The following is a 15,139-nucleotide window of genomic DNA, read 5'->3' as shown; positions in this document are numbered from 1 at the left end:
GACCACATCGCCCATCAACCTCTCTCCCAACTACAAAGAAGAGGACAAGAGGCTAGCATTGCAACAGGAGGTGTCGCTACTTGTGCAGAAGAAGGCAGTGGTTATAGTCCGGGACCATCAATCCCCGGGCTTCTACAACCGTCTCTTTCTTGTGGCCAAGAAGACAGGAGGTTGGAGACCGGTGCTGGACGTCAGCTCTCTCAACGAGTATGTCACCAAGCAGACGTTCACGATGGAGACGACCAAGTCGGTCTTAGCAGCGGTCAGACAGGAGGACTGGATGGTCTCGTTGGACTTGAAAGATGCATACTTTCACGTTCCCATTCATCCAGACTCCCAACCTTTTCTGAGATTCGTCTTCGGAAAGGTTGTCTATCAGTTCCAAGCCCTGTGTTTTGGCCTAAGCACAGCTCCTATGGTCTTTACTCATCTGATGAGGAATGTAGCGAAATTCCTACACTTATCGAACATCAGAGCCTCCCTCTACCTAGACGACTGGCTGTTGAGAGCCTCCACGAGTCGTCGTTGTCTGGAGAACCTCAATTGGACTTTAGATTTAATCAGAGACCTAGGTCTATTAGTCAATTTAGAGAAATCTCAACTCATTCCCTCCCAATCCATTGTGTACCTGGGAATGGAGATTCAGAGTCAGGATTTTCGGGCTTTTCCATCGGCCCCCAGGATAAACCAAGCCCTAGAGTGCATCATGAGCATGCTGAAGAGGAGCAATTGCTCAGTGAGACAGTGGATGAGTCTCACAGGGACCCTCTCATCACTGGCCCTGTTTGTCGAGCTAGGGAGACTCCACCTCCGCCCTCTTCAATTCCACCTTGCGGCTCATTGGGACAAGGGCTCGACTCTAGAAGCAGTCTCTATCCCTATCAACCAAGAGATGAAGACCACTCTCCTGTGGTGGAAGCACAATCTCCTTCTCAAGGAGGGTCTATCATTGGCCATCCAGACCCCCCATCTTCATCTCTTCTCAGATGCATCGGACTCGGGCTGGGGTGCGACCTTGGACGGACGGGAATGCTCAGGAGTATGGAACAAGGAACAAGGATTACTCCACATCAACTGCAAGGAACTGTTAGCAGTTCATCTAGCCCTGTTGAACTTCAAGTCCCTCCTGCTAGGCAAAGTGGTGGAGGTGAATTCAGACAACACCACAGCCTTGGCTTACATCTCCAAGCAAGGAGGGACCCATTCGAGGAGCCTTTACGAGATCGCAAGGGACCTCCTCATTTGGTCAAGAGGTCTAAACCTCTCTCTGGTCACGAGGTTCATCCAGGGCGATATGAATGTTTCAGCGGATCGCCTCAGCAGAAGGAATCAGGTCATTCCCACGGAATGGACCCTCCACAAGAGTGTGTGCAACAGACTTTGGACCTTGTGGGGTCAACCTACCATAGATCTGTTTGCCACCTCCATAACCAAGAGACTTCCGCTTTATTGTTCCCCTGTTCCAGACCCTGCAGCGGTTCATGTGGATGCTTTTCTTCTGAACTGGTCCCATCTCGACCTGTACGCATTCCCTCCGTTCAAGATTATAAACAAAGTTCTGCAGAAATTCGTCTCGCACGAAGGGACACGGCTGACGCTGGTTGCTCCCCTTTGGCCTGCAAGAGAATGGTACACAGAGGTACTTCAATGGCTAGTCGACTTCCCCAGGACTCTACCTCTAAGAGTGGACCTTCTACGTCAACCACACGTAGACAGGTTGCATCCAAACCTCCACGCTCTTCGGCTGACTGCCTTCAGACTGTCGAAAGATTCGCTAGAGCTAGAGGCTTTTCGAAGGAGGCAGCCAGTGCGATTGCCAGAGCAAGAAGGGTTTCCACTCGTAGAGTCTACCAGTCTAAGTGGGAGGTCTTCCGAAGCTGGTGTAGAGCCAATTCAATATCCTCTACCAATACCTCTGTGATCCAAATAGCTGACTTCCTTCTTCATCTTAGGAATGAGAGATCCCTTTCAACACCTACGATTAAAGGATATAGGAGCATGTTGGCCTCAGTTCGCCACAGGGGTTTGGACCTGTCTTCCAACAAGGACCTTCAAGACATTCTCAAGTCTTTTGAGACGTCTAAAGAACGTCGTCTTTCCACTCCAGGCTGGAATCTAGACGTAGTCTTAAGGTTCCTTATGACATCTAGGTTCGAACCTCTCCAGTCAGCTTCCTTCAAGGATCTTACCCTCAAGACTGCTTTTCTCGTTTGCCTTGCAACAGCTAAGAGAGTCAGTGAGGTTCATGCCTTCAGCAAGAACATTGGTTTCACAACCGAATCTGCAACATGTTCTTTTCAGCTTGGTTTCCTAGCAAAGAACGAGCTTCCTTCACGTCCTTGGCCTAGATCGTTCGAAATACCTAGCCTCTCCAACATGGTAGGTAACGAACTAGAGAGAGTTCTTTGCCCTGTCAGAGCTCTCAAATATTATCTGAAGAGGTCTAAACCTATTCGAGGACAGTCAGAAGCCTTATGGTGTGCCATCAAGAAACCCTCGAGACCCATGTCCAAGAATGGGCTTACGTACTATATAAGGCTTCTGATCAGAGAAGCACACTCTCACTTAAAGGAGGAAGACCTTGCATTGCTGAAGGTAAGGACCCACGAAGTAAGAGCTGTAGCTACTTCGTTGGCCTTTAATAAAAACCGTTCTCTGCAGAGCATTATGGATGCAACCTATTGGAGGAGCAAGTCAGTGTTTGCATCATTTTATCTGAAAGATGTCCAGTCTCTTTACGAGAACTGCTACACCCTGGGACCATTCGTAGCAGCGAGTGCAGTAGTAGGTGAGGGCTCAGCCACTACATTCCCTTAATCCCATAACCTTTTTAACCTTTCTCTTGAATACTTTTATTGTTGTTTTTATGGTTGTTACGGTAGGCTAAGAAGCCTTCCGCATCCTTGGATTTGGCGGGTGGTCTATTCATTCTTGAGAAGCGCCTGGGTTAAAGGTTTGGTAGAGGTCCTTTAGTAGGGGTTGCAACCCCATGTACTTTGGCACCTTTGGGTTGATTCAGCCTCCAAGAGGAACGCTGCGCTCAGTAAGGAAGACGAACTTTAAATAAAAGGCAGAGTAACGGTTCTATTCGACTTCCTTACCAGGTACTTATTATTTCATTGTTATTTGAGATAACTGTTATATGAAATATGGGATACTTAGCTATCCTTTAATCATGTACACTGGTTTTCACCCACCTCCCTGGGTGTGAATCAGCTACATGATTATCGGGTAAGTTTAATATTGAAAAATGTTATTTTTATTAATAAAATAAATTTTTGAATATACTTACCCGATAATCATGATTTAATCGACCCTCCCTTTCCTCCCCAGAGAGAACCAGTGGACCGAGGAATAATTGAGGAGGTGTCAACAACAAATGATTGAGTACCTGGCCACAGGTGGCGCTGGTAAGTACACCCCCTTCTAGTATTGTGATAGCTGGCGTATCCCTCCATAGAATTCTGTCGGGCAACGGAGTTGACAGCTACATGATTATCGGGTAAGTATATTCAAAAATTTATTTTATTAATAAAAATAACATAATTTGAAATACTGAACAGTAATAGATTTATGCAATAAGATTGCCCCTAAGCAGGTACGACTTATTACTTGCCTTATATAATACCTGTAGTTAGTGCTGAAGGTTCTTTTGCAATGCCCCTTCAACTCCAGTTGCTTGTTTTTTCATCTACATTTTATCTGCTCCTTTTGGTCTCTATTGGCCAACTTCCAAATTATTGATCTTACTGTGCTTTTCATCTCTCATTTGAGAACAATTGCTTCAGGTAACTATGTGAATTAAAATGCGATTGAAAAGTCTTGTTAAATTAGTTCGTGATTATTGTTATAATAATGATGATGGAGATAGCACCAAATATTTTATGATTTATGCTGCACTTTTTACAGATATGAGAGATATCTATATTTTTGTTTACAGTAATACTTTAACTACCATAGTTTTGTGTAGATGATATTTAATTGGACAAGCTCCCATGCAAATAAGCCTGTCATTGCTCATCATAATGGTCTTCATTTATGTAATATGGGTTCCTATGAAACTTTATACATTTTATCTATTTCCCTCACTCCCTAGTGCTATCTGTGTTCCTATACTATGATATACTGTATAGTTGTTTTTTAAATATTTAACTTAGCCGGTGAATATATAATAGCTGCAACTCTGTTGCTCGACAGACACCTACAATAAAAACTCGCCAGCGATCGCTATACAGGTTGCGGGTGTGCCCACCAGCGCCAACTGTCGGCCAGATACCACTCTCGATGTAAACAAAGACTCAATTTCTTCTCTGTCGACGTGTCGACAAGACGTACTTTTACTCGCTGTAGAACCTGGAGTTTTTCCCATCATATTTGGTGAAGTACTTTAATTTGGTTTGAGCTTTCGCAGTGCAGGTGTTTTATCTTCATCTTAAATCTTGAACTCGTTTTTGGATAGATTTAATTTTTTGATGACAAAGAGAGTATGTACTTTCTTTGACTTTTAAATGGCCGACCCTTCCCTTAGACGGAAGTGTGTTTAGGCTTTTAGCAATTATCTTATCACGTTATAAATTAATTATAGATTTTCCTCTATATATTTTATATCTCACCGCCTTTATTAGGCCTCTTCGATTAACTTTCCATTTATAATAAACATGAAAATAAATTTTAATGATTTGTTTATATGCGACCTTCCTGAGAGTAGGCGGTCCTAACTTGGAAACTGAAGTTAAACAACGTTGAGCCCTTTCAATCGTAAATAGCTTTTAAAGAGCTAATGATTTAAAACTTTTTAAATGAATATTTTTTAATAGATATTTTATGAAAGATTTTCTTTGAATAGTCTTCGTACTGTTTCAAAGATGAACTAACGTTTAGTTTATTTATGCTACGCAGTTTGCGCTCTATCGTTACGATAGAGAGAGAGAGTATCACGGTTTCACTTTGCAGAAAGAGTAAATCGATTCTGACATTTTGTTCATTCTTCTTTCAAAGCTTAAATGTTTTAAATTATATTTTAAAGGAACTTTTTAATTGAAAAACCTTTCAGTTTTTTTTCCTTTGGTCAAATAACATGTTTTTTTTGACGAAACGTAAGTGGGCTCTTCTCTTAGGTGCGTAATCAAGAGAGAGAGAGAGAGAGAGATAGAGACGGAGGGAGAGAGAGGGGAGAAAACGTTCCGTTCAAGCGGGTAACGTTGTTCTCGAGTTACTCTCGTCCCTAGTCTCTGTACGGGGAGAAAGGATAAAACGTTTTTAGTTTTTTATTCTCGTCCCCAGGCAATGTACGGTGAGAGATTGAAAACGTAGTTTTGAATGAACTAGTGTTTAGTCTCTTCCCCATCCACTGATTTTTTTTATCTTAAAATATGTTTACTGTTTTTTGCTGGTATTAATGTGCTTGCATTATACAACTGATTTCGCTATTACTACCTTTTGATGAGGTTAGAATTGCGTGCTTCAGGTAGAAATCAGTAAAAGTTTCGATTTCAGTGAAATAAGTGCAAAACAGAAAATCGTAGTGATAAAGTGATATTGCGCAAAGTGTTATCAGTGTTGCGACCGAGGGTTCGTCTGTTCGTGCCTGTCGTTCGCCTAGTCCGGGACCTCTTGCAAGCTACCAAGCCCAGGGGAGAAGTAATGTCGTACGACTTATGGGTTCGAGAGGCCTTGATCAGCGAACAGACGTTCCCTCTATGGTATCGGGTGTATCTTACCAAGATCACCCCTACCATAAGGCCAGAGAGACGTTTTTCTCCTCGTCATCCGAAGGCTTTTCGCATAAGAAACCTGAAACAAGGTTTCGAGGCCCTTAAGCGAAAGTCAGTCCTTTCAGGACAGGTCCAGCATCCTGGTTGTAGCCATTAGGACAGCTGTGACCCTATGCAGTCATCGGAAGACTGCTCGCCGCCTAACAAAAGCGTAACACAGACTCCAAGAGTCTTTTTGTTGGCAAGGTTTTGCGGTCACAGACGTTACCCTCGTCTCTTACCGCAACCTTTTCCGTTGATCCTTAATGGGTTGTACGGCAAGACATGCAGAATAAGCTTGCCTCCCTTATGGAAGACTATTCTGCCGATTAGTCCGTTGAGCCTAGCCGTTTATCTCATCGAGATCCTGGCTTTCAGCCAACCTAACGTTCCTTTGTGCGTCCTGTTGACGTTGGCGTAGCTAAGTCACGTCAGTCAGGTTGTTTAGAACCACACTCGATGCGGTCTCGTGTGGATTTTCAGCCACATTTGGACGTTAGGCCACTTGCTGATGCTCCTGTTGACGTTCAGGACGTTCGCTAACAATCGGAGTTGACTTGTTTTGACGCTGTGCGTCAACCTCCGTATTCTAGAGTTGTTTTGACTGCTCAGTCTAGGCGGTCAAAGCAGTCTCGAGTGGACGCTGTGCGTCCTCACGCACCTGTTGTTGTTGACAGTTCACAGACTGTCAAGCAGTTACATGACGTTGCGTCCTGGTCTCTCGCACCTGTTGTTGTTGACAGTTCACAGACTGTCAAGCAGTTACATGACGTTGCGTCCTGGTCCGCTACTAATGCACCAGTGCGTGTGGACTCTGCTTGTAAAGCATTGCCACCATGGTAGGTCTCTCCCTTGCTTGAGACTCAGCTATTATCGGACAAGGTTCCTTTAGATGAGGAAGTTGCTGTTCCCCCTCCTACTGATATTCCCTTGAGGACTCTGTCAGACGGAGAGGAGCCTAAAGCTGCTTAGCCCTCTATGGACTTTAAATAAATCATGCTGATTTTTAAGGATCTTTGTCCGGATCTTTTTGTAACTGCTGCTCCTCGTTCACCTAAACGTCAGAGCTTACACTAGGCCTAACTACTTCGAAGCTGTTGTTTTATAAGCTAGTGCTCTCTCGCTCTCCTAGAGAGCTTTACGTTTGCTAGGCGACTGGTTTATCACCAGGAGGAGTTTGGGGGATACAGCCTTTGCTTTCCCTTCTTTTAAACTGGCTTATAGAGCGAGAGTCTGATATGACACGAGAGAAGTTCTCGGCTTGGGAGTTCCTGCCTCTGCCCAGATAGACTTCTCAAATCTCGTAGACTCTCCCTGGCGCCTGGCCAGGAGACGCTCCAAGATTTTACAGGTCAACTTCACAGCTGTTTTCGAGCCTTTGAAGTTTTGCTGTACAATTATGTCATGCATAAACAAGGCTTTCAGGGATGGCTCCAATGATCTGACAGCCACGTTCTCTGCAGGGACAAGTCCCTCAGGGATGGCTCCATGATTTGGCAGCCATGTTCACTGCAGGAGTACGTAAGAGGCAAGTGCGCTCAATGTATTCATTGTCAAGACAAACTTCACGATGAAGTCTACCAGGCTGTCTTGACAGCATTTATGGAAGGCGACTGGATGGTCCCTCTCGACCTTCAGGAGGCATACTTCCACATTCCTATACACCCGGATTCCCAACCGTTTCTGAGGTTTGTTTACAGGAATGTGGGGTACCAGTTTCGAGCTATCGGAGATCAGAGCCTCCCTGTACTTGGACGACTGGCTTCTCAGAGCCTCTTCCAGTCATCGCTGTCTGAAGGATCTCAATTGGACTCTAGATCTGACCAAGGAATTGGGACTCCTAGTCAATTTGGAAAAGTCACAGCTGGTCCCATCCCAAACTATTCTGTATTTAGGGATGGAGATTCACAGTCAAGTTTTTCGGGCTTTTCCGTCGGCCCCCAGAATAGATCAAGCCCTGCTCTCCATCCAGAAGATGCTGAAGAAAGAACGCTGCTCAGTCAGGCTGTGGATGAGTCTGGTAGGGACGCTGTCATCCCTGGAGCAATTTGTCTCGCTAGGAAGGCTACACCTCCGTCCTCTTCAATTCCATCTGGCTTTTCACTGGATAAAGTCTTGTCTGACTTGGTGGAAGGACAATATCAGCCTACGAGAGGGTCTTCCCCTGGCAGTTCAGATACCCAACCACGTTCTCTTCTCGGACGCATCGGACTTGGGCTGGACGGTCGGGAATGCTCAGGTCTGTGGAACTCGAGTCAGAGGAGCATGCATATCAACAGCAAGGAGCTTTTGGCGGTTCATCTGGCCTTGATAAGCTTCGAGAATCTCCTTCGAGGCAAGGTGGTGGTCAAAAGATCGAGGCATCTCCCTAGTAACGAAGTTCATCCAGGGCGACTTGAACATCCTAGCAGATTGTCTCAGTCGGAAAGGTCAAGTAATTCCAACCGAATGGACCCTCCACAAGGATGTGTGCAAGAGACTTTGGACGACTTGGGGTCAACCCACCATAGATCTCTTTGCAACCTCGCTGACCAAGAGGCTTCCAATCTATTGCTCTCCAGTCCCGGACCCAGCAGCAATACATATAGATGCCTTCCTCCTAGATTGGTCACATCTAGATCTTTACGCATTCCCACCATTCAAGATTGTCAACAAGGTACTGCAGAAATTCGCCTCTCACGAAGGGACAAGGTTGACGTTAGTTGCTCCCCTCTGGCCCGCGAGAGAATGGTTCACCGAGGTACTTCGATGGCTAGTAGACGTTCCCAGAAGTCTTCCTCTAAGAGTAGACCTTCTTTGTCAACTACACGCAAAGAAGGTACACCAAAGCCTCCACGCTCTTCGTCTGACTGCCTTCAGACTATCGAAAGACTCTCGAGAGCTAGAGGCTTTTCGAAGGAGGCAGCCAGTGCGATTGCTAGAGCAAGGAGAGCGTCTACCATTAGAGTCTACCAATCGAAGTGGGAAGTCTTCCGAGACTGGTGCAAGTCAGTTTCCGTATCCTCGACCAGTACCTCTGTAGCCCAAATAGCTGATTTTCTATTATACCTGAGAAAAGTACGATCCCTTTCAGCTCCTACTTTCAAGGGCTACAGAAGCATGTTGGCCTCGGTCTTCCGGCATAGAGGCTTAGATCTTTCCAACAATAAAGATCTGCAAGACCTCCTTAAGTCTTTCGAGACCTCTAAGGAGCGTCGTTTGGCTACTCCTGGGTGGAATTTAGACGTGGTCCTAAGATTCCTCATGTCAGACAGGTTTGAGCCTTTACAGTCAGCCTCCCTGAAAGATCTTACTCTTAAGACTCTTTTCCTGGTATGCTTAGCCTCGGCTAAAAGAGTCAGTGAGCTTCATGCCTTCAGCAAGAACATCGGGTTTTCGTCAGAAAAAGCTACTTGTTCTCTGCAACTTGGTTTCCTAGCCAAAAATGAACCACCTTCTCGTCCTTGGCCTAAATCTTTCGATATTCCTAGCTTATCGGAGATCGTAGGCAATGAACTAGAAAGAGTCTTATGCCCTGTTAGAGCTCTTAAGTTCTACTTAGCTCGTACTAAACCTATACAAGGCCAATCTGAAACGTTATGGTGTTCGGTTAAGAAACCATCCTTGCCTATGTCAAAGAATGCTTTGTCATATTTTATCAGATTGTTAATACGAGAAGCTCATTCACACTTGAGTGAGGAAGACCGATCTTTGCTTAAGGTTAAGACGCACGAGGTTAGAGCTGTAGCAACTTCCGTGGCCTTTAAGCAAAATAGATCTCTGCAAAGTATCATAGACGCAACCTATTGGAGAAGCAAGTCAGTGTTTGCGTCATTTTACTTGAAAGATGTCCAGTCTCTTTACGAGAACTGCTACACACTGGGACCATTCGTAGCAGCGAGTGCAGTAGTGGGTGAGGGCTCAACCACTACAATTCCCTAATTCCATAGCCTTTTAATCTGTCTCTTGAAATGTTTTAATGTTGTTTTTATGGGTTGTCCGGAAGGCTAAGAAGCCTTTCGCATCCTGGTTGATTTGGCGGGTGGTCAAAGTCATTTCTTGAGAGCGCCCAGATTAGGGGTTTGATGAGGTCCTGTTGTATGGGTTGCAGCCCTTGATACTTCAGCTCCTGGGGGTCTGTCAGCATCCTAAGAGGATCGCTGGGCTCCGTAAGGAAGACGTACTTACAAGGCAGAGTAATCGTCTAAGTCAACTTTCTTACCAGGTACCTATTTATTTTGGTTTTGTTATATTGATAACTGCCAAAATGAAATAAAAAACTCTTAGCTTATACGATGTAAACATATTTAACTCTGGTCTCTACCCACCTCCTTGGGTGTGAATCAGCTATTATATATTCACCGGCTAAGTTAAATATTTAAAAATGATATTTTAATTATAAAATAAATTTTTGAATATACTTACCCGGTGAATATATAAATTAAACGACCCTCCCTTCCTCCCCAATAGAGACGCAGTGGGATGAGAAGAAATTGAGTCTTTGTTTACATCGAGAGTGGTATCTGGCCGACAGTTGGCGCTGGTGGGCACACCCGCAACCTGTATAGCGATCGCTGGCGAGTTTTTATTGTAGGTGTCTGTCGAGCAACAGAGTTGCAGCTATTATATATTCACCGGGTAAGTATATTCAAAAATTTATTTTATAATTAAAATATCATTTTTCACGATGTTAGCAAGAGTAACATTTTAGGAATAAATGAAAGTCAGTACAGTATAGTAGAACAATTAATTTAGTGTGAATGGCAAAAGAAAAGAATTTGTTGATTTCTCTTGGTATTTAGGAATGAGCAACAAATAATGAGACAGTGAAAGATGAGACAAATAACAAAAGTTGAAGTAAGAAAGGTAGAAGGCATTCTGCAAAAGGTAATAAGGATAAAAGGGCTGAAAGATGTTAAAATTGTAAAGGGATTTGGGAGCAAGTTCACTTACATGTAACTGAAGTAAAGATATTTAATATGAATGAAAGAAAAAAAGGCCAAGTTGTCTAAGGAGAATTGTTTTGTTAGCATATAGAGTAACAATTATAGTTACAGAAAAGTGCCTAAAAGGTTAGCATTGGTGGAAAGATGTATCAGATTACTTTGGAGTAGTTTGGTCCTGAGGAGAGAGTAAACTAAAAGTTTGTATATACAGCATGTTGGTGTTGAGGAAGACCAAGAAACTCATTTAACCAATGTACTAGAAGTGGGCTATTATACAAGAAATGTGAATATGTATGCAAGTCATAATGACCAAATGGTGCACAGTTTTTGATAGAGGGTTGACACACTGCTGATGAGTCTTCAATGTGGTTTTGCTTTTCTCTGGAGTCAATACTTACTATACAATTGTATAGAAGCTTTATAATTAACTGAAATTTGTAAATTTCAGTTTTCTAATTATTTGTGTTCTTTATATTTCCTGACAACTACAACAGTAGGGGCAAGAATTCTCCAGCAGGCTGTCAGAGGAATAAGTCTCTGTGTATCACAGTCGTATACCTTAACTTCTCTTGAATTGTCCAACATTAAATTGAAAGGCAACAATCTCGAATTGGTGTGTCAGGTATGTTGTGAAGCCATTTTGTTACTAAGAAATATTTGTTCCGTAACTGAAATACAAACCACGCTATTTAATGTGGGTAATTACTTTCGGCGTAGCTGAAATGACGAGCCATTAGAATTTTAACGAGGGTTTACTACCCCACCGCTTGTTAGCGGGGGGTAGGGAGGGTAGCTTGCTACAACCCCCCCCCCCCTCACACACACACCTGTGCTTGAGCTCACTTTGCTCTCGGCTCGGGTGGTAGTCGGATGTGTCCGCTGTCGCCCTCGCCTTCTTTGACAGCCATTGCTAATACTTTTTGCTTTTCCTTTGACAGGTGTGTGTGAAGTTGGCCTCTGCTATGCGAAAGTGTCCTGGATTACCTGACCGCCCTTGTGGCACGTATATGTCGGCGGTCGAGACGGACCCTCACACCCTATGTCCTTATTGTAGGAGCCAGCGGTGTGATAGAAATAAATTGTGTGGTGAGTGTAGGGAGTGGTCTACCTCCCAGTGGGAGAGGTTTTCTCGGCGCCAGAAGAGGAAGTCCAGATGGGATATTTCTCCTTTGAAGGTTTCTTTGAAAGGAGAAAATCCCAAGGGCTCTTCTTCCGTGGCCCAAACCTCTTCCAAAGCTCCCACTCGATCGGTTTCTTCCGAGAAACTGTCGAGTGGTAGCGTAGGCCGTAGTTCTGTTGACCGTTCTCGGGGTTTGGGAGAGGGAGTTGCCTCCCATAGCGAGGCAGCTCCTCCTCCTCCCCCGGGGGAGGATTTAAATATGCCTGTTTCTAATAATGATTTGTTACAGCTTTGGGCTTCCTTGGGGCTTGAGGGTTCGCCCTCCAATGAAGCCTTGTTTGACATGATCAGGTTGGGGGCAGCTGTCAAACAATCGCCGACTTTAGCAGAGGTTGATCCTCTGTCTATCGTTGACGTTGTCGAGGCAGAGGCTTACGATGAGTTATATCAAACCTCTGCTCGTGATGTTCCTGTTGTAGCTGAAGGCTTAGTTCCCCCCTCCGAACATCCTTCGAGGGAGGAACTAAGTCCAACGGTGTCTCCTGCCGGTGATTCTCCTCCTCGGGGGAGTTCACTCACAGAGACTCCTCTTCGGAGGACTGCTGATGGTCAGCCCGCTGACCCCACGGCCCCCAGAGGGCGTATAAGGCGTAAAGCCCGCCTTCCTTCACCTCACAAGGGTGTTAGGAGGCGCCTCTTCGGTTCATCGTCATCGCAGTCCGCCGCAGAGGAACTTCGCTGTCGTTCTCCGACTCTACCAGCTACATCCCTGGACCTCTCTGCAGATCGTTCGCAATCTCCTTCGGTGGAAGGTCGTCCTTTCAAAGGGCACGCCGACCTTCCACCCGCCAGACCTGCTGACCTGCCGTCGCCGTTCCTGGCTGCTGATGCCCTGTGGGCGCCAACACATCCCATTGTGAAACGGGCAACGGTCCCTTCGGGGCATCAAGGGCTTTCGCACAAGTTAGTGCATAAGTCCCTTACATGCCAGGTCTCCCCTGCGCGCCAATGATCACCTGCGCGCCAGCGCTCGCTTGCAGAAGTTGTTCCTGTTAAAGCGCGCCAGTGCTCACCTGCGCGCCAGCGCTCTCCTGATCGCCAGCGCGCTACTGCACCCCCTCATCCTGCTGCGCGCCATGCACGCCTTTGTTCTCCTGCGCGCCCACCATCTTCTGATCTGGGCGCAGTGGGGAAGTTAACCTCTTCCCCTGCTCGCCAGCGCTCACCAATGCGCCAACGATCGCCAACGCGCCATCAGTCCCCTCCTGCGCGCCATCCTTCACCAGCACGCCATCACGCGCCCACGAGGTTGCGCACCCATGCCCATCACCACAGCCAGATGTGCGCTCTCATGCGCGCCCACGCCCATCACCACAGCCAGATGTGCGCTCTCATGCGCGCCCACGCCCATCACCACAGCCAGATGTGCGCTCGTGCGCACGCGCCCAACGTTATCGCCCGCGCGAACAGTCGCCTTCGCGCGCATGAGTGCTTATTCATCCTTCAGCGCGCCCTCTGCCATCTCCAGCCCGTGCCCCTTTGCGCCCACGCGCGCCATCGCCCTCATGCGCCCTTGCCATCGCCCTCATGCGCCCTTGCCATCGCCCTCGCGCGCCTGCGTACAAACAATCTTCCGGTCGCGACCCAGGGCAATTCCTATCGTGCGATCCCCAGCGCGTGAGGCTGCAGGACAACGCGCGGCCAGGTCATCGTCGCGTTCCACCCCCCACAAGCGCAGAACAGCTTGCTCGCCGGTGGAGGGAGGATTCCGGATAGGTCCAGGGACTTTTCCCCTTCATCTTTTCGGGCGAACCCCCCTTTGGTAACTCCTCCTAGGGATCGAACGATCCTCTTCCCTTCAGAGGGAGTTTCTGACAGCGCAGCTGTCAGTCAGCAGCCTTGGTTTGGGTCCCTGGTCAGAGTGGTCATGCAGGCTTTTAAGCCTGTTCTCTCTGAGCTGGGCCACAAATCATTGGCAGCTTCTACTCCCCTGAAGAAGAAAAGAGGAGTGTCTGATGTGGTAACTTCTCCAAGGACGAAGCTGACTGCTCGGAAGTCCTTGAAGAAGGCCTCCTCACCCCCCCCCCCCAGACTTTCACTCCCTCCCCTTCGGACGAAGATTTCCCGTCCTCAGGGGAGTCACGCGAGGTGAGGCGTTCCCCCATCGCACCAATGAGGGAAACCCCACCTCGCGCTGAAAAGTCTTCTCGGGTAGGGGTGGAGAAGAGCCTCCCACCATCGTTGTTGGAGTCCTGCATCCCTTCCAGGAGGGAGTCGAAGGACTCTAAGACTTTGCCAAAGTCATCCTCAAGGATTAGACCGGACCCAGCCAAGCCCTCAGAGAACGTCCACGAGTCCCCCCAAGGAGAGCCTTTGAGGACAGGAGACTTCGCTGCTAGCCCTTCAGGAGTCAGAGCATGCGTTCTGGCAGGTTCTGATCCTTATGAGGAATCTCAATGGGTTTGCGAATCCAGAGATTCCCCCCCGTGAGGGCAAGGACATGGTCTTGGACTGAGTCTTTGGTACTCAAAAACCCTCAAAGGCCAGTGCGGCTTTGACCTGGTCTCAAGGGGTTAAGAGTGCCAGGGACAAGGTCGAAGCCCAACTCTCCGAGCTTGCCTCCTCCAGCCGATCCAGCGTCGGCAACAAACTCCTCCCGCCTCCTCGTATCCATCAGAGGAGGTACTTTGACATCATGGAGGAGACTTGTTTAGCTCTTCCCCTACACCACACTTTGGAAGAGCTTACCAGGAGAGTCCCTCTAGAGAGACTCTACAACCGGCTGGTCTTGTTCTCGGCAACGGAGATCCTTAGCCAGAAGAAGGTAGCGAAGTGTGTCATGCAGGCAACTTCGTGGCTGGACATCTGGCTAGGGTCTCTGGGCATTCTGTTACGATCAGAGGACTTGTCCAAAGAAAGTACAGTACCAGGAAGGCCATGGAGACCTTTTTACTCTCAGGCAGTCGTACAATCGAGTTTCTAGCCCACCAAGTCTCGAACTTGTGGGCTAATACCATCTTGAAACGTCGAGATGCGGTGTCTGAGAGATTCCATCAAAAGGTCCCCAGTACTGAGATCAGCAGGCTCAGACATTCTTCCATTATGGGGAAGAACTTGTTCGAGCCTAAGGACGTGGAGTAGGCGGCTGAGAGGTGGAGGAAGTCCAACCAGGACTCTCTCCTACATAGAGCTCTAACATCGAAGCCCTATAAAGCTCCAGCAACCACGTCCTACCAAGACCACGAAACCGGCAGCTACAGTGAAGACAACGGTGTCTAAGCCCTTTCCTGTCAAGGACAAGAAAGGCAAAAAGTCCTCCAGAGGAGGAAAGAATCCTAGAG

At 47.0% G+C, this 15,139-nt stretch overlaps 1 protein-coding gene across 4 annotated transcripts in view; it reads left to right on the top strand.

Annotated features, from left to right (window-relative positions):
• Positions 1–15,139, top strand: part of LOC137631576 (centrosomal protein of 78 kDa-like) — a 67,548-nt gene that overhangs the window by 18,426 nt on the left and 33,983 nt on the right. For all 4 annotated transcript variants that reach the window (XM_068363400.1, XM_068363399.1, XM_068363401.1 and 1 more), the window contains exon 3: positions 11,173–11,300. In XM_068363400.1, coding sequence (XP_068219501.1) covers positions 11,173–11,300 — 128 coding nt within the window. The remainder of the gene's footprint in view (positions 1–11,172; positions 11,301–15,139) is intronic.

This window comes from Palaemon carinicauda, chromosome 40 (genome assembly GCF_036898095.1).
Source record: "Palaemon carinicauda isolate YSFRI2023 chromosome 40, ASM3689809v2, whole genome shotgun sequence".
NCBI lineage: Eukaryota > Metazoa > Arthropoda > Malacostraca > Decapoda > Palaemonidae > Palaemon > Palaemon carinicauda.
This window is presented reverse-complemented; position numbering and strand designations above follow the sequence as displayed.